Below are 20,170 nucleotides of genomic sequence, written 5' to 3' on the forward strand. Positions count from 1 at the left end.
CAGCCTCCTCTCCACTTGTGTTCTCATTTGGGATGCTCTGACATTCAGCACTGTTGCACACCCATAGGGCTTCTCCTTGCTGCAGACAGAGCCTGTAGCTGCTCTGGCTTAGGAGCGCTCATTGTCTCTGCCTTCCTGGGAGCGGGAGCACCTCCTCAGAAAGATCTAGGAGGTGAGGGAGGATCTGGAAGGGGAGGATGAGAGCAATCAATTCTCTCCTCCACACTCAGCTACTGAGTAGCTCTTGGGTGGTGGAGCCCAGGAGAAGAGGAGAATCTAGAAGAGAGCCAGTCCTTAGTCCCAGCACCCCTGGCCTGGGGCGTCCCTTGGGTGAACATAGGCAAGTGCTGGTAAATGTCTCCTCAGGGAGAATCAGCCTGCTTAACCAGAGGACAGAGGCTTCTCCCTACCAAAGGCTGAGTTTGGGGTCGGGGAGAATGAACTAGAGCAGTGGTTCTCAAGTGAGGGTGATTTTCCTTCTCCACAGGACATTTGGCAATGTCTGCAGACATTTTGGGTTGTCACAATGAGTCAGGGGCTGATACTGGCATCTAGTGGGTAGAAGCTAGGGATGCTGCTAAACATCCTACAATGCACAGGTAGCCCCACAACAGAGCCACCTGGCCCCAAATGTTATTAGTGCCCGGACTGAGAAAACTGCACTAGCACATAGGCTGGTCCGATGGGCAGAACCACCTCTGCTGACAGGACCTGGCTGACACTGAGGGGGAGTCCTGCTCCTGGTATGTGGAGGGAGGGAGCGAGGATCCAGAGCGTAGGAGCAGGGCACATCCAGCCCCACACATGGTTCTGCCCAGGGACAGGTGCTCCAGGATGGTGTTGGAAAGAGGCTTCAATCTAGATCTTCCCATCTCACTATTTGGACACGTGTCCATGTCCTTTCTTCAACTCCCCATCAAAGCTGAATTAACTGCCCCCTGCCCCCGGGTTCCCACCATGCCCTGCACAGTTCTCCTCCCAGCACTTCCATGTCGTTTTGCTATTTATTTCTTGTTGGTTTTCCCCACTAGACTGCTCCCAGGTGGCCGTGTTTTAGTCATCCTTGTATCCCCAGCACCTGGCTTTGTCTACCCAACACCTAAGAGGTGTGAGGCACTGTTTGTTGACAGAACAGACAAATGCATGATTTCAGATCTCATCTCAGCAGCTAACACGTTTTGTCTAGGCGGTTATCTTCCCAAGGGGAACCACTCTTTCCCTCTCGTTATGGCTCTGGTAGAGCTGATGGAGTTTGCGCCAGCTCAAGGTCTTCTGTGAGACAGAGGGATGGCCTCTCTGCCATTTCTATGGGTGCCACAAGGATGTAGGTTTGGGGCTGCTAGTAACTGTCTTTCCCACATGTGGAGAAAGCCTACCTGGGAATAAGGCCACAATCCCAATGGAAGCTGAACTGGAGGTGGAGCAAAGACATCCTTTGGGCCCCTGGATCCAAGTGTGTCTGAAGTCAGTCATGCCTTTGGTCTTCCCAATTTTTGCTTTGAGTTGGGGTTCTGACCCTTATCATCACAAGTCTCCTAATTAATATAGTGATGCTGCCTGGAGGCAGAACCAGTCTGTGTTCATCTTCTCCATCTCCTCTCTACTCCAGCCTCCTACGTGACAGACATTCGTGTGGTTGACTTACAGCCAATGGGGCAGATTCCTTCTGGCCAAGCCTCCTGCCTTGGAATAAAATCAGCTTGCATTTGGCTGAGATAACACTAAGATAAGGGGTTGTTGAGGGAGTGGTCTGGGAATGGAAAAAATGGGAGATTAGATTGAGAACAAGAGAATTTCCAGCCACCTAGGAGGGGCCCCATCTGTTGTGTGACTTCATCTGGTCCCTTCACCTCTTTAAGCCTCAGTTTTCTAATCTGCTCCTCGCTGTCTCTCTGAGTGGTTGTGAAGTTTAAATCTGATCAATTAGTCGGGGTGAAAGGGTTTTTTGAATGCATATGTATAAGGAGATCACTTTCCCTGCCTCTGGCATTGGGTTTGGAGGGTGAAGGGGACCAGGGTGGAGAGCCTTTGGAAGGGATGGAGAAGCAAGCGGGAAGGGGAGAAGATGGAAGGGAACGCTTCATGAAGGTGGTTACCCCGATGGAGTACTAAAGATGCGTGGGGAGGGGCAAGAGGAGATTCGGTTCTGTTCTGCTTAGGCTTGGGGACCCTGGAGCCCTGGTGAGGATTGTGGAGCTGACCAAGATGCCAGGTGGTCACCTCCTACCTCCATTACCCTCATAACTGAGAACCCGGGTAAGGAACCCCAGGAAGGTGCTCTATTTCATCTCTGGCAGGATGGCCATGGGTAGAATGTCCCTAAGGTGGTACAGGCATTGCTTCTTTGGTCTTCCTGCCCCTGGGGCCTGCTAGCGAGCCAGGTCCGATTGCTTTCTGTAGCTTGTGTGGCAGAAGGATGGAGTGGGCGGCTTTGACAGGTCAAGCTTCAGGACTGGGACAGTGTCCAGCTAGTCTCAGGATAGGAGCCGCACCTTCAGTCCTCATAGGCTGAGAATAATAATAGCTAGTGGCCAATCAGTAGCAATCCCCATGTGCCAGGCACTAGACTGGGTGTTTGTTACAGCAACCCTGTGAGATGGTGTTATCATACCCATTTCACAGGGGAGAAAACTGAGGCTTCAAAGGTTAGATAAAGAGGCCAGGCTTAGCTAGAAAGGGGAGCAGTTGGGATTTAAAGTTGTTTTGGGGTTTTGACTCTCAAGACTAGAATTCAAAAATGTTCTACTATTTTCCTTTAACAGTATCTTCCATTTAACATGCACTTAATAAGTGCTTGGGCATGTATTATTTTTGTTAGTCTTTTCAAACAATCCTATAAAGTAGGTATTTTTATTTCTATTTTACAAATGAGAAAAGTGAAAGGTGAAGAGGTGTGGAAATGTACCCGGGGAGCAAATGGTGGAGCTGGGCTCCGAATCCAGTCTGGCTGTTCCCAGGGTGGATCTGTTTGGAATCTGGTTTCCTGGAACCAGTCCCAGGGGCCTCTTTCAGGGCCCAGGACTCTCCCAGGCAGGCGCTTGCTTCTCCGTCTCCAGCCACCTAATACCTTCCTTGAACCCGCCTGGGCCACTAGGCCCAACTCTGGGAAGATTTTATAGGAAAGGCTGCCATCTTGTGGCCAAACTGCAAGCCCACCATTCACCAGGAGAAAGCAAAGGCGGGCAACCTGGGGCTTTGGGAACAGGCGAAGACAGCAGGGAAGAGACACCAGCTGGTGCAGCTTTGCTCTAGGAGGGCTGCCTCACAGGCAGAGTGCCACCTCCCTGTCGGAGGGAGGGTTCAGGCTGCCTGCCTGCCTCTGGATGGGAGGTGGGGCTTGGGTGCAGGTGTGGTGGATCAGAACTCTCCTGCAAAATCCCAACGTGGGCCCATCAGAGGATCCCTGAAGGTAAGCCTGGGTTAGACTTCTCCTTAAACCCTTCTCCAGGGGAGGGTGTCCTTTCACCTGGGTGGGGCTGGGGAGGAGCCATGTTGGTGCATATGAGGCTTTCCCTGGAGAGAGGCCCCCAGGGCTGCTGGGGCTGGATCCTGCCCTCAGTGTTCCACCCTGTATAGACACTGTCCCCGACTCTGAGGGAGTTATAGAACCTCGTCCTCACTTCCTAAATCTAATCCTGTGTGACGAGCTCTTCCTTTGTCTTTGCGGCTCCACCTCAGTTCAGATCCTCATCTGGGGTGCTAGGTTGGGGCTGTTGCAGTCTCCCAGCCTCAGTTCTTTTAGCAACTTTGCTAATCAAAGGATTTCCTAATCATATTCTCCTCAGTTACAAGAACACCACTGGGCTCCTGGTGGCCTGCAGGAGAATGTCCAGCTTCTTGGCTTGGCTTTCATTTCTGCCTCATCCTCTCCGACAGGCTCATGTCATGCTGTGTGCCTCCTGTTCAGCTCCAACCCAGGGCTTCTCAGTCCTGGCTGCACATTCAAATCACCTGGGAGCTTTGAAACCTACCCACGCCAGACCATGCTCTCAGAGAGTCTGATTTCATTGGCCTGGGACCTGGAGGTTGTGGGTGTGTTTAGAAATCTCCCCCAGGTAATTCTAACACCTAGCCAGGGTCCTAAAGCATGGCCATTGCTCCAGCCTATCTGAGCTGCTTCCCAGTTGGCCTGCATATTTATTCTCCCTCTTGTAGCACATGCTCTCTTCTTGGTCCTGACCTCCCTCCCCGCGTTTTCTATTGGGCATCTATTACCTGTGAGCACCCAGCTCAAATGACCATGAGGAGAACTCGTGGTCCTCTCCTCTGGGCTTCATTTTTGTGCATCACTTCTGTGCCAGCTTTGAGCCCACTGTGTCCCATTGATTGGCTTGTGAGTTTGTCCCGACACTTTAGACTGTGAGATTTTTGACCACGTTTTATTTATCTCTGTATTCCCAGCTTCTGACAGTGCCAGGGACAAGATTGTGCTTGGTGACGAATGACTGAATGAGTCGCCTGCTCTCCTAGCCAATCTTCACGTTGCTGAGACCCTCCAGCCCTCTACATGACACGCTTTGTGAAAAGCCCTTGAGGTTATGAGATGTGGTCTCATACAGGTAGAACTTTTCACATTCTCTGGGCCTGGGATAAGGGAGGGCTGCCTCCATCCTCCCCAACCCCTGCATAAAAATCTCTCCCCCATGACATAATGGGTGGTCATGCCTCAGTTTCCACTTAGAAAACCTGTGCTTGGAGCAAAGATTTAAAAATAATAAAAACTAACATTTATTGAGTCCCGTGTGTCAATGATACATGCAATATCTTAATCATCATAGCACCCTTGTTCTTATCAGTCCTATTTCCAGGGGAGGAACTGAGGCTCATAGACGATGAGTTACGTGGCAGAGGCTGCTTGGGCTCGCCAGTATCCAGTCTCCTCCTCTTCCTAGAGTTATAGTCAGACTACATTTTCTGGTCTCTTGCGGTAGGGCCCATGGAAGCCCCCAGGGAATATGAGTGGCGGTGGTATGTATCATTTCCAGGTGTGGCTCATTAAAAATAAAATAGTTACACATGTGATCTTGGAGCTCTTTCTCCATCAACCAACTGAACGGAGAGGACTTCAAAGATTCTGAGTACCTAGGGGGCTGGCCCAGTGACACAGTGGTTGAGTTCAGCACACTCAGCCTCAGCGACCCGCAGTTTGGATCCTGGGTGTGGACCCACATCGCTCATCAAGTCATCCTGTGGCAGCCATCCCACATACAAAATAGAGAAAGATGGGCACAGATGTTTAGCTCAGGGCCCCTTTTCCACAAGCTAAAAGAGGACGATTAGCAACAGGTGTTAGCTCAAGGCCAATCTTCCTCACCAGAAAAAAAAAGATTCTGAGGACCAAGAAGGCAGCCAAGCCACAAGATGGAAGCAGCTTGGGGCCCTGAGTGACTGCATGGAGCAGAGCCATTCCCATCCCTGATCCACAATGGACTACTGTATGAGTGAGAATGCAACCTTTTTTTGTGTTAACTTATGTTGGGTTTATCTCTTAAATAGCTAATGTTATTCACCCTAATTAATACATGGAACCATCTCAACTTCCCACATTTAGCGAGTGGTTGAGTTAGGGTTTGTTCCCAGGTAGGCTGACTTCAGAGTGCACAACCTTGTCTCCTGTACTGCCTTTCTAGAATTCTATATCAATGTGCAAATACTTCTGGAAGAGGTCAAACATTTAGTCTTGTTCATCCTAGGACTGGCTTGAGGAAAGGCAGGAGAGGATTTTTTTTACCCAAGGCTGTCTATTCCCACGTTATGGGTTTGCGTGTGTGTGTATGGGTATGCATGTGTATTGTGAGGGGCTGAGCTGGCCTGGGTGTAACAGACAACTCATGGATAATTCAAAGATAGTTGGCCTCAAAGAGAGTTTCAGGTTCTAATGAAATTCTGGTGACATGCAGTTCTCTGTGTGCCATACTATGTGCTCACCTGCCACCTAAGAGGCTGGATGGGGCAGAGATACTCTGGGCTGAGTGAGCCCCCACTGGCTTCTTGTCTGAGATCAACTCCGGCTCTTGGTTGGCCCCACTGGCTGCATCTACCCCAGGGAGACACAACACAGTGGTTAATCCCCTTGTAGTGCCCACCAAACCAGGATTCAAGCCGACCTCATGACCAGCTGGAGGCTCTTCTGTGCGTGCATATCCAAGTGGTCCTGACAGCAGTCAGATTAAACAAGGCGGGTGGCAGCTGGGCCGAGGCGCACAGGAAGAGCTGTCTCTTGTCTCCTGTTCTCCTCTTGAAGGGAAACAGCCCAAACTCACAGAACTTGGGGGAACAAGGGTATTCACACGTGCTTCTGAGAAGGATGGTCTCAGCGACTGATTGCTTTACTAAATTGTAGCTTTCTCTGCCTGTAATGTTAACAGGCTCATGAGGCCCGATACCTGGCGTAGAGTAGGCTAGTCGTGCCTCTCTCTCTTTTTCCTTCCATCTGGGGAAACCACAAGTGGCCTGGCTAGATGACTGGGAAGGCAGCAGCAATGCAGGGCACTCAGAAGGTCTCAGGGTGACATGCCACCCAGACTTCCTGGAGAGGTTTTGAAATCAGCCACAGCTGGGCTTGAATCTGATTTCACTACTCACCAGCTGGGTGATAATTGGCCTCAGTTTCCTCACCTGCGAAGCAAATGATGCTAGGACCTCCTTCTTGCAATCTATCCACTCAATTTACTTCCATTTCTTCCTCTATAGTCCAAAGTACCTTCATCTCAGTGGCCACCAGCCTCTTCCTTGCACACAGACGACCACATCAGATCCCGCTACTTGTTCTCCACGCTGCATCCAGGGCACTTGTTTATGAAATTAAAACTAGTGACTCCCTCTTGTTTTCAAAATAAAAAAAAAGTCTTTAATCTCTACGTCTTCTGAACTTTGCCTAACAGACTCACACTCCCTTTGCATATACTGTTCCCTGGGTCTGGAATGCATTTCCTTGTCTTTACCTGGTTAGCTTCTGCTCAACTTTCTGGCCTCGGCAGCTACTGTGACATTCTTAGTCTAGGTCACATCCCCAATTATGTGCCTCCATAGCTTTATAAATCTATCCTTCTTGGCACTTAACAGCCCTGTCATTTTCATTTCGTAGGGTAATTATCTGACTATTGTCTGCATCCCTGACCTCTGTATTGCTTTCATGAGGCAAGGGCCCATGTTTGCGTTCCCTTCTTTATCCCTAGAACTGACGCATGGCAAACTCTCAATATAATGTTGTGGAATGAATGAAAGGTGAGGATTAAATGAAAATACAGTATGCAGAGCACTTAGCACTGTTCTTGCCATGTATTATGCATCATAAATATTAGCTATTAATGATCTTATTATTCTACTGTAAGATTGGTGGGAAAAAGATGCATCCAAACCATAAGTGCTCTTCTTGTTGCCCCAAGTATGCAAGTTTTGGGGTAAACCGATCTAGTCTGGAAGAAAATACACACACATACACGTACACATACACATACACACAGAGCCACACAAACACATACACGTCTCCCAACATGGAGAGAGTGTTTGCCCTCAATTTCCTGCCAGCACCTCCCAGAACGAGAACGTGGCAGCAGAAAGAAGGCCTGACTATGCCAGGAGGGCTGGAGGAACCCATCCCTGCACGGGTGGGCCTGAGGGTCCTCACCGCCCCCAGGCCCAGGCGCTCCTCTGCACCTCTGCTGCATGCAGAGAAGCAGCTGCAGATGTGGGCAGAGATCACTCTAGAATTCAGAGCTGTTTGTTTGGAGAGCATTGAGATACCTCTGACAAAGCTCCTCCCCAAATTCAAAATGTCAGGCCAGCCTGTGCATGTTGGCAACTCCCATTTTCTCCCACAAGTCTCTCCTTTTCCTCCCCTCAAAGTATTTCCACAGAAGGCCAGTGTCCACAGGAGTTTTAGAGACTTTATTTATGTATAAACAATTTAAACACTTTGCCATAAATTATCTTTGCCTGTCCCTAGTCTTTGCTTAGCAGCAAATTAAAATTAATATAAAAACTCGATGAACAATTCATACATGTATATTACAAAAAAGTTCCTGTACCAAAGTTCTTATTAGACATTTTTTTTTTGTTTTTTGATTTTTTTTTTGTTTTTGTGGATTTTTTTTTTAAATTTTTTATTTTCTCTCCTCGTGGTGACTGTCATGTGATTGTCTCAGTTTCTGGACCAAACAAACACACTAATAATTTTAAATCTGAAACAGTGATTGTGCCTTGAGGCTTATGTATGTACAGGGTGATCTGAAGTGGTGCCCGTTAGCAAAAGAGTGCCACAATGTCACACCTCTACTGCAACTGATACCCACAAACTACGGAATCTAAACAGACTACACCCTGTGACTGCGTAGTACTGTCCACAATGGAATCTCCAAAGACAAAAAAGTATGAAATTTATCTGTAGTGATTATAGCCACCATTTTGAATTAAATTTTACACTCTGCGCTCAAATAAATTAGCTCAGGCCGGACTAAGTTGGGACCTGAGAGTTAAGTGCTGAACGGTATTATTTCGCTTTGATTTTTGATGATATTAATTTCCTTTTTTTTCTTGTGTTTTTGTTTTTTTTCCTTTAAAAAGTATTTCCAGTGCTCACTCTTCCACTTGTAACCCCTCCCTCCCCAGTCGCTACACACAAATCACCCCCAAAGTCGTGTTTTAAATGCACCTGTATTTGTTTAAACGAAAATGTCTGTATACTTATTTGTCCAACAAGCGGTCGGAATCGCTCTCCCCGGCTGGTCCGGTGATGCGCGCCCCCGCGATGTCTCTGCGCCGCTCACGTGTGAATGAGTGAGGTAATTGAAGATGAGGCCCTCTCCTCTTCATTTCTTCGTTTTTCCGTCGGTGTGTTTGTTTTGCTTTTTCGTTTTTTTGTTTTTTTGTTCTTTTGCTCCTTTTGGACATTTTGCGTCTCTTTTCTGCGTAGACCCAGAACAAGTGGGTCATATTTTAGGGGAACTTAGAACATGTGGTGTGTTCATTCATTCATTCGTTTGTTTCGTTTTCCTCAGAATTTTCAGCCAGGCTTGAGTCTACTTCAGGATGTGGGACTTCTTGCTCGGACAGTAGCATTTGAACTCAAAAAATGTGAGCTTTCTTGCCACTTGGTATCCTAAAGCAGCCCGGCCGTAGTGCCCCTGTTACGTCTTCATCTCCTTAGGAGAGGAGATAACAGTTAGTCCCGCTGAGCCATCCAGACAAGGAATGGCAGCAGATTATTTTGTTACCTCTTTCCCATCTCATTCTGTCTTAAAAACTGGATGTTGCTGCTACTGTCTGCAAGCTCTGGGTATTGCTCTACAGGAAGCACGTAATATCCCTCATAACCTTGCACACGTCCCGTGCTCAGGAGCTGCTGCTTCTCGCCCTCAGTCCACAGGCGGCTCCCCTCTCTCCCGTCCCTGGCTTTCTGCTGCTCCTTGGCCCAGGCGGTGCCCAGGGCCCTCTGTCTCGCCTGGTCCAGGACACGGGCCTTCTCTTCATCCAGGGTATCGGGAGTGAGGCCGTAGCGGATGCTGAGCAGCAGTGTGGAGTACTGGAATTCAATGTTGGTGAACCTTCGAGTCCTGCCGTTGACCAGCAGTGTGGGCTGCGACACGGTCACGTTCACCCCGTTCTCCAGCACCTTGCGGCCGATGGTGGTGCCCAGCGTGACCAGGTCACTGTCGGCCGAGCCGATCTTCACAAAGTAGTGGGTGTCCTTGCCCTCGATGCTGTAGTGCATCTTGTCCAGGTAGTAGGCATTGTTCAGCACGGAAGCTACCTTGCGACTGTCCTCGCTGGCGATGCTGGACACACCGGTGGTCACCCGCCCTTCTTTGATGGCAAACATGATGCCTTTGCCGATGATGGGTGTGGTGGTGGCAAACCAGTGGCCTGCTTTCTCTCGGATGGTGGCGTGGAGCTTTTTAGAAATGACCTGCCCTTCAAGGGCCATGAAGGCCTGATTGTGCCTTTCTGTTGTCTGCTGGACACCTGTAATGAGCTGTGGGCATAAGAAAACACAGAGAACTGAGAAGGTGGGCTGGGAAGCTCATTACAAAAGAGTCAGAAATAGAAATGCTTGGACCCCTCTAGAAGAACTAGTCTGGGTCTGCAATGATATGGGCTAATATAGTCCTACCTTTTGGAACTACGACAGGCTGGCTGGTCTCCAGTGCTCTGATGGTATGGCCTGTGTGCCTTGTAACTGGGCCACTAACTAAAAAGATGATGATGGGGGTTTGCTGCCTCGCTGGCATCTGCACCCAGGCCTATCCACTTACCATGTCCCTCCATTATTGGAGAAGAGAGGGCCACTCTGCACTCTGATGGCTTGGCAGCTGCCTCACACGGTTCAGACCCAGGGATATCCTGACCTGAAGGGCAGGGTGTGTGTTTGAGCAGCTGTGAACTCCGCTACTGTGACCTAGATTTCCTGGAGGTCAGTGCCCTGGATGTTCATTAACTTCCTTGGGTTAAGACCTTGTTTTTCAAAGTATGGCTAGCAGCAGAGGAATCACTGGGACCTACCCTGTTAGAGAAGCAGAATCTCAGACCTCACTCCAGACCTGCAGAGTCAGAAGCTGCACCTTCACAAGATACCCCAGGTGGTTTGTGTGCATATTCATGTTTGAGAAGCACCAGGCTAAGAGATTCTGGCTTCATGAGCCAGAGGGAATATCCCTGGGCTTTGAGTCATTTGCTTTGGATCCTAGCCCTGGTTCTGCGGAGGGACGAAATCACCATTATCTCCTTGGCCTTGAGTTCTCCACTCACAAATTACAACTTGTCTCAATTGGTGGTTGGGGGACAGGCTGGGATAATGGAAGAGGCTGTGTTTGGGAGGTAACGGCACTTAGATAAATGAGAGAAATGATGGCTATTCATCCACTGAGTGGCCCCCAAGGGGCAGGACTGAGCAAATGCTGCTCTCAATTACCCAGCAGCTCCTCCTTGCCTCTCTCTAGTTATAGAGTCTGGACCATTATTCAGAGCAGCTGAGACCTTTCAGATTTTTATAGTGCTGAGAACCGGTTCTGTAGCAGGGTTTCTCTGGACACTGGTACCCATTCCTCCCATCTGACGGAGGCAGAAGTCTCAGCTGCACTCAAATTGAAACTGACCACCCTTCCGTCATCACTGAAAGACCCAAGCACATATGACGTTCTGAAAACTCAATCTGTATACATTTGGGCCATAAAACGCTGAGGTTTTATGTGGGGCATAAAAACGTTCTTTAATGGGACAGAAACTGCAAACCATGGTTTTATTACATCCCATAAAAGCCAAAAGGGTTATGATCTTATAGGCAGTGCAGATGGTAAGTTGCTGCTAGATTTCTCTGTGCTGCTGTTAATCAAGGAGTGACTCAAGGGTATATAGTGAACAGATAATGATATTACAATTAAGGTAATAATTGAGGTTGGGAAGAAAGACGTGCTGCGCCAGACAAGTGACAGCACTGACATTTGCTTTCCTGGGAAGTCACAACGTTTCATGCACCTTTTATACCCAGCTCCAGTGTTTTCTCTTCTACTGACATGCCCTTAGCTCCCAGTGGTTCTGTTTGCAAAAGGGAATGATGACAATCATTCGGATTCTTGGCAGGAACCTCCGCTTACCTGTCCATTCTCACTTGCTTGACTCTCTGACAATTCATAGGGAGGAGGCACGAAATACATTTTGGCTCTCGGGAAGCCAGGAATTATGTTGCTAAGCTGAAATCCAAACATCACAAGCCAGCTTTTCACATCTATGGTGGAAACAAAAATAAAGATTTCTGAAATCATGAGGGACGGAAAGCAACAGAGGATCTTGGAGAAAGAATAAAATAAAATGGGTGGTTGGGTGTGCGGTCCAACAGGAGCAGAAGGCAAGAGCTTGTGAAAGTCTCCTGCTCCAGACCCAGAGCTTCTTTACGTGGTTTCTAGGAAGTAGGTGTCCTTCCAACTAACCCGCACGTGGTGTCTTAGAAGGCCAGTGCTGGAGTAAGGCAGACCTAGCTTCAAATCCCCTCACTGTGTGACCGTGGGCAAGTTCCTGCCCCTCTCGAAGCTTCAGGTTCCTCAGATGTGAATTGGGACAATAACTGTACCAATCTTATTGGGTTGTTGTAAGGATCGAAGGAGAAAATCCATGCAAAGTGCTCGTTACAGTGCCTGGTGCATGGATTGCTCAATAAATATGAACTCCTTTATTTGGCAAGTGTTTAAGGGAGCATCTAGTGTAGGCCAGTCAATGTGTTAGAAGCCAGAGATACAATGACCAACTAGATGGATAAGTGATGATTATTAACACTGTGCAGGACATCTTGGGGGTGGGGTGCTGCACTGAGGCTGGCTCATTATGGAAAGGGGGTTCCAAGAGTGTATGGAATGCGGAGTCTTCTAGCTCCTGAGACACATTTCTCAGGTGCCTACTCTTCAAAGAAAGGCCAAGAGAGAGCTATGCATCTTCAGAGTAAGACTGCCCCTCCCTCGCCCGGGGTCAAGATTGAATGCCTCACAATGGGAATTATATCTCCTGCCCCAAAGGTCCTACTCTCCACTGAATGGTCCAGGCTCTTGGACTAAGACTGTATCCCCCAGACACCTTGCCTCCTTCCACACTGAGCAACAGAGAGTCCTGGACATTCATCCCTTGCAACACAGCCTCACCCACACTGCTGGCCTAGAGTCCAGCAGGACTCACACCTTTATGCTCCTTATCTCTGTTTGTAACAGGCACCCCAATATCACGTGTTACCTCCCTTTTCCACTTCTCCCCACCTTCCAAAACACTTCCATCAGGCCCTCTGGAATTCTCATTCATCATCAGCAAAGCCCCCCATGTTGTCAGCCTCCTCTCAATGGCTCTAACTGAAACCCCCTTTCCTCTGAAGACTCTGGCCTCCCTGCTTCTTCTCCTAAAATTGAAGGATCTGGAGGGGCAAGCGCTTGTTGCAGTCATTGCTGACCCTGGGCCACTCGCCTGCATTTCTTGAGGCTTTTCTGCTCCACTGTCATTCTCTCCATCTTTGTTCCTGAACTCATTCTAAGTGATTTCATTGACTCTTCCAAGATCCTGGCCTCTTAGTTCCTTTGATGATCCTTACCCTACTCACTCTCATGCTCATTCTCTGGACCTTGTCATCGCCTATAATTCTGACCCCCCCATTATCTCAGTTTCATGCATGTCACCATCTGACCACCACCTGGACTCTTTCTAGTTTGCTCCTTTTTGTAACCTGACACCCATACTCCCTGATCCTCTCCCCTCCCTAGGATCTTCGATCCATCCTAAACTACCCCCGCCCCCCATCCCTCAACATCTTGGTCTCTATTCTTTTCTTACTTAGCCCACATTCCATGGCCAATCATTAGATTCATTCCCTTGTGTATATTCTCAGATCCTTTGCCCCTTTCTCACTTCATCACACTAGCTTGGTGAAACCCCAGTTCTGGTTAAATCCAAATCTTCACCTATTCTGTGTTTGTACCTGTGCAGCTGAATGTGGCTGGAGAAACGAATGTTACCTTGCTGACTGGTATCACTTTGAACTCCTAACCGTGAGCCCCAATTATGGCTTCCTGCTGCCTGACAATCTGACTACATTCCCCCTTTCATGCAGCCATCCTCCCATTCTCCTGAGGGATTTTACATCTTCTTCTCTCTCCTAAAACCTCCAGCACCTGCTTTCCTTCCTCACTCCAGCAGCTGACCTTGTTTCCTACTCTGCCGAGAAAACTGATACAGCCAGAGGGGCATTTCCCTAAACACATTTACTGGCTTCCCAGCCTCTGTACCCATATTCCCTGCCTTCCTCCTATTACTCTGGATGAACTAAGTCACCCTCCACGTGAGCACTAGGTCACATCCTTTCTTGCTCACTCAAGGACATCACTCCAGCAACTCCCTCTCTCTCCCCCATGTCATCAATTTATTCCTTCTTCTACTGGATAAAAACATGCTACTAAATGTCCACCTTAAAAAAATTCCTCTCTTATCCTTACTTCTTCCTTTAGCCCCTACCTATTTCTCACCCTCCTTTACAAAAACTTCTCAAACTCAAAATAATTCTCTATACTCATTGTCTCCCATTCACCTCTTTCCAATCAGGCTTTGCCTCCAACTACTCCACCGAAACCACTCTTGTCAAAGTTACGAATGATTCCCATGGTGCTAAGTCCGATGTTGATCATATTCCTCATCTTATTTGACCGATCAGAAGCATTTGACAAGCTGAACGCTCCTGCCTTTCTATTTTTTTGGCTTCTGGACAATACATTCGCTTGTCTGCCCTTCTCCTCCTTTAGTAGCCACTCCTTGTCCTTTTTTCATTCCTCCTCATTTCCCTGATCTCTTAATGATGGGACTCCCTGGACTCAGTCTGAGCTTCTTCTCCACTCTATCTAATCTACTCTTGCAAACATGGTGATCTTATCCAGCCTTAGGGCCCTAAATACCATCTATATGCTGATGCTGACTCCAAAATTTCTATCTCCATCCTGGACTTCTCCCTGAATGCCAAACGTGTATATTTCATTACATTTCCAACTGACATCCAAAACTGAACAACAGATTTCATTACCAAACCTGCCTCACTCAGTCTTATCCATTCCAGGTAACGGCAACTCCATCCTTCCAGCTACCATCCCTGACCTCCTCCTTTTTCTCCCTCCCCACATTTAATACATTGATAAATCCTTACCTTTTTTTTAATTGAGGTGAAATTCACATAACATAAAATTTATCATTTCAACCATTTTAAAGTGCACAATTCAGCGGCTTCCAGTACATTCACAATGTTGTGCAACCACCATCACTATCTAATTCCAGAACACTTTCATCACCACCAAAAGAAAGGTCACATGCATTAGCAGTCACTCTGCAGTATCCTCTCCTCGCAGCCCCTGACAACCACTAATCTCCTTTCTGTCTCTATGGATTTGCCTATTCTGGACATTTCATATAAATGGAATCTTACAATATGCGGCCTTTTGTGTCTGGCTTTTTTTACTTAGCAAGCTTTCAAGGTTACTCCATGTTGTAGCACGTATCAGTACTTCATTCCTTTTTATGGCTGAAAAATCTTCCATTGTCTGAATATACTGCATTTTGTTTATCCGTTCCTCAGTTAATGGGATTTAGGTTGTCTACGCTTTTCTTTTTACTATTACAAATAATTATGCTATGAACATTCACGTAAAAATTTTTGTTTGAAAACCTGTTTTCGATTCTCTTGCATATATATGTAGGTGTGGAATTGCTGGGTCATATGGTTAAATTCTTTACTTTTACTTTTAAAATAGATCCAGAATCTGCATCTACTTCTCGCCACTTCTGCCACCTCAACCCTGGCCTATCATCTCTCACCTGGACTTTTAGCTGCCTCCCTGCTTCCACCTCCCTACCCCACATACCTTATCAGCACAGCAGCCAGAACAAGCCTGTAAACAGGGAGCAGGCCATGTCATTCCTCCACTCAGAATGCTCCAGGGATGCCCCGTTTCTCTCAATGAAAAGCCAAAGTCCTTCTGATGGTCTGTAAGGACCCTCACATGTTCTCTCTCTGACCTCATTTCTCCACTCTCTCCCTTGCTCACTCAGCTCCAGCCTCTGTGCTATTTCTCGAATATTCCAGGTACACACTCATCTCAGTAACCTCTCTGCCCAGAGTATGCTTCCCTAAAAGTATTTTCTGGCTCTCTCACTCTCTTACCTCTTTCAAATCTTGCTCAATTGTTGTCTCTGAAATACAGCCAACCCCAACCATTACCCATACCCCATTTCCAGCCCCAATCCCAAGTCCCCTTACTCTGTTAACCCCGCCCCCTCAAAAAACTCCCCAGTAATCACGTTCTAACATGCTGTATCTTTTGTGCATTCATTATATTTATTGTTTATGGTCTGTCTCCTTCACACAGAATGTAAGTTCCACCAGGCAGGGAGTTTAAAATTCAGTTTTATTCACTGATGTTCCCCCAAGCCCTACAAGAATGCCTGGCACAAAACAGGTGCTCAATAAGTATCCATGGAATGAATGAGTGAGTGAACGAACACCGAACACATGTGGCAAAAGCTACCCTGAGCAGTGTAAGTGTGACAGAGGAGCTGTCTGCCCCTGCCTGAGAACACACTTCAGAAGGGGCTAAGGAAGGTAGGTCCCTCTGCCCTGGGCCTGTCGTGAGGGATTTAATGTTGACTTTGCTACTAAACATACAGGCATAGAAGAAACCTCTAATGAGAGGGAGTCTGGGGTCCATGGTGCAGCCACTGGCCTTGGGCACAGACTGGTTCCTTGAACCTGCGCCAACTACACATATTAGTGATAGCCCATTTAAGAGTCTTTTAAGAATACAGGCTTGAAATTGCCTTAAAAAGTGTGTCAGCATCAAGCAGAGAGAGGCCAAGCTTTAGTTCAGCAACAATCACATATTTACGGAGCACCTGTTTTGTGCCAAAAGGGTGCTAGGGGCTGTAGAGTGTGGGTTTCCCAACTTTGGATATTCATGGTCACTCGTCACGATGGTTTTGCCATATCCAGGTATCACCTGTATTAGTATTTACTTCCTGATTTTTAAAAACTAAATTTGCCTTTCCCACTTCAGTAAATCCGTTTTAAAGAAGAAACTTCTGGCACTACCGTAAATGGGAAAGTGGACTCATTGGATGCAGGCAGAAAATAACAGTAAAATTCAAACAAAGAAAAAAAAGCAATGCAATTAAATTAGAGCATGATTTTATTCCCTGCTACTGAGGGAGTCTTAGACCTGCTTTCTCCCTAAAATAGGGAGATTAGAAGTGTCAATGAGGTGTTAAATACATACCAGCATCCAGTGGGGACTTTCTCCTAGATTTACTATAAAGAGCTCTGAAGAGAGACTTTCTCCACCTGTGTTTCCTTTATTTAACACCCCATCTGCACACCATGTAAAGCCATCCCGTCTGCCACCAGGGGTACACACGATATGGAGGGGACCCCAAGAAAGGCAAGAGAGGGCTTTGCCCTCAGAAGACTCTCCCCATCCTGATCTTTTCCCTGCAGGGATCCCTCCCTAAGACCCGGAGTGGGGGGTCGGGGAGGGGCGGGGTGGATGTTAAGAACATCCCTGCTTCTGAGACCAGAAATTTTAATGGCTGCTCCCATGAACTGTAATAGCTCATCTCATCTCCCCACCCCCCCACCACCATTTTTTTTTTTAAAGTTTCTAACATGGCTTGGTTTCTGAGTTTAAACCTATTCTGAAATGTTTATTCGACAGGTTCCCTAAACCATCTGTGAGAGCGAGCCTCTGAGGCAGGAGCTGGCGAGGTGGCCCCTCCTAATAGCTCATTACTCCTCACTCCTGTTCCTCGCGGCCTGTGATTATGTTGCTACCGCCACCGAAGCGCTCTCTCTGAAAACGCTGTCAGCACAGCATCTTAGGTGTTAAGTGTAGACATGAGAAGAGGGTAATGTGAGAAGGAGGCTGTGCCTTCCTCCTCACTTGGGGAAATTAAACTCCACAAAATCTGACTATGTGCTCACGTATGCCTGGGATTTGTGACCCCAAAACCACCAGGGAGAAGGGGTGGGGAGAAAAAAGGAGTCCTTGTGGGCGACATCTAGGAGGTTCGCTTGACTCAAAATGCGTCTGGGGTTTCCGGTTTGCCCCAGCAATGCCACTCAGAGCAGAGTGTGGACCTGTTTCAGGGCAGATCTGGAGACCCCACCCCACATTCCCCAGAAAATTACGTAACGATGACGTCTCCATTCTTCATCTGCAAACTCCTGTCTCCAAGTCCATAGCTGCTTATAAATAACACACACGTTCCTGCCATTTATTAGCCTTCGAGCTGTTCAAGGCGCTTTACACCTCACGATTCATCTACTTTTTACAACCTCATGGGGTAAGCGCTATTATTATCACCATTTTTTGTTTGTTTTTTTTTTTGGAGGAAGATTAGCCGTCAGCTAACTACTGCCAGTCCTCCTCTTTTTGCTGAGGAAGCCTGGCTCTGAGCTAACATCCGTGCCCATCTTCCTCTAGTTTTATACGTGGGACGCCTACCACAGCATGGCTGCCAAGCAGTGCCATGTCCGAACCCGGGATCCGAACCAGCGAACCCCGGGCCGCCGAGCAGCGGAACGTGCGAACTTAACCGCTGCGCCACTGGGCCGGCCCCTATTATCACCATTTTGCTGATGAAGAGACTAAGGCTCAGAAAGATTAAGACATTCGTCGAAGTTACACAGCAAGTGATTGGCAAGCCCAGGACTGGTGTCTTGAGATGTACTCAGGTGCTAACATCATAAGGAACCGGACTGAGGACAGGCCAGGCTCGGGGCTGGCAAAGGTCCTGGTCTGTCCAGGACCGAGGAGTTTCCTGCGTTGCTAAAAGCAGAGAAGACTGGAGCGCTGAAGGCTGTTTGGAAGGGAGTCTGTCTCCCTGTCTGTCTTTTACATCCTTTCCTCTAATAACTTTTTATCACGGATGTATCAATCATCAATATATTACCTTAAAAAATAACTGTTAAAAAGGGTGCTGCTTTGGAGCCCAAGAGCGGGAGGAGCCACTTCTGGACTGCTTCACCCGCTCTGGGCAGCTACACCTCTGTTCCAACCCGGGCGTCCTGGAGCTCCTCCCGGGTACTCTACACTGCTCCCCTTTGTGCCAGCCTTCTTGGGGGAAACAGAACCTCCTCCAGCCTCAGGAGCCGCCTCCTGCTTTCAGAGAGCTCTGTCTCCAAACAGCAATGATGCTTTTGAGCACCGGAGAGAGAAGGTTCTGTTCTCAGCATTCCTCCTCACTACATCTTAATTACTTCTTCTGCTTAAATTGTGAGTGGCAAGTTCAACCACTCTGCTGTCTCCTAAGTGACAAATTAAGACTAATTTAGATGGGTTTACAGATTAGCCAACATTCGCAGAGCGGAGAATGATTTGGTGTTCTCTGCTGGGGTCCACTCTCCAGGGGTCATCTCCTCCCTGAACGGGCAGCAGGTGTGGACTGGTGCCTGGTCTGACTCTCTTCTCTACCCAGCGCCCCTCTCCCCAGCTGCCACCTCAGACATCAGTGCTATGCACGCGGCTCCTCGAACACCACCTTTTATTTTAGACTCTTTCAAATGGTTTTGGGATTCGATTTTGTTGGACTTAGTTCAACTTGATTTGATTCCCATTTACTGAGCCTCCATGAAGCGCTGGAATGAGGAAAGCCATCTTGCTATTCAGAAAACTCTGCTGATTTTTTTTTTTCTTTCCCTTTTCAGGAGGACCAGGAAAGTAGCTGAGGGGGTGAGTTGACTGTGCTCTGTGAATGGCTGTGTTTGGGCCTTGGCAGCTCTAGGTGTCTGTCAGCCCACGAGGAGGGCTTTCTTTGTATTTGCCTCTGGCTGATTCATCTCTAAGGCATCCAGTGCCAAGGGGCGCTTTGGGAAGCACATTCTGCAGGATGAGGGGAGTCTTCTCGCATGGCTAAGATAGGCATGGTCTGCCTCCCCATTCACACTGCTTCCTCTCTCTGGAATATTCTTCCTCTCCCTCCCCCTTCATAAAGGTCTTTGCTCACATGCCACATCCTCAGAAAGGCCTCTGCGAGCACTCTAAATAAAGGAGACACTGCCCATCACTCTCTGTCTAACCCCTTCTCCTATTTTATCTTCATAGCACTTATTGTTACCTGGAACTATATACATATGTGTGTGTGTGTGTGTTTTCCTGAGAGGTCTTGAAACTGCAGTGACCTGGGGGACAAAAGTCATGCTAAGCCATGGGGAAGAGAGGAAGCCCTGGCAGAGTAGCATGGCCTGGCCTCCTGATAAGGTACATGGGGAAGAACAGGAGGGAACGGGCTTGGCCATGGCTCCTGGCTCAAAAGGTACCAGCTGGTTCAGTTGTAGGGGGATGCTGGGTTCAACTTCAAATGCTCTGGAACTTGTCAGTGAGGCACAGCTTCGCTGCAAGTTGATCTTTAAGGTCATCTATTTCTTCTGTAGCACGGGACATCAAGGGCAGTGCTGTGCTCCAGATAGCTGCTGCTTCCTTCTCTATCTTGGGGATGGACAAGTGACACCAGTTACCTCAGGGTAGGGGCCCTTTGGGCTTGATGCCTCCCAGGCCTGGCCAAGAGCTGTGAGTCTCCTGGAATTTGAGGGGCCTTGGACTTGGAGTCCCCACTGTTGCTCTTCTCCAATGCCTGGACAGGTGAGGTGGCAGTGGCTTCCTTGCTGAAGGTT

The 20,170-nt window shown here is 48.1% G+C and overlaps 1 protein-coding gene across 29 annotated transcripts in view; it reads right to left on the reverse strand.

Moving 5' to 3' along the window:
- Window positions 1–7,869: 7,869 nt before the first annotated feature.
- Window positions 7,870–20,170, reverse strand: part of TENM2 (teneurin transmembrane protein 2) — a 3,416,041-nt gene continuing 3,403,740 nt past the window's right edge. For all 29 annotated transcript variants that reach the window (XM_070232931.1, XM_070232936.1, XM_070232935.1 and 26 more), the window contains 2 exons: window positions 11,592–11,722; window positions 7,870–9,973 (listed from right to left, as the gene is read on the reverse strand). In XM_070232931.1, the coding sequence (XP_070089032.1) occupies window positions 9,212–9,973; window positions 11,592–11,722 (893 nt within the window). In that variant the 3' untranslated portion in view covers window positions 7,870–9,211. The remainder of the gene's footprint in view (window positions 9,974–11,591; window positions 11,723–20,170) is intronic.

Source organism: Equus caballus, chromosome 14 (assembly GCF_041296265.1).
Source record: "Equus caballus isolate H_3958 breed thoroughbred chromosome 14, TB-T2T, whole genome shotgun sequence".
Taxonomy (NCBI): domain Eukaryota; kingdom Metazoa; phylum Chordata; class Mammalia; order Perissodactyla; family Equidae; genus Equus; species Equus caballus.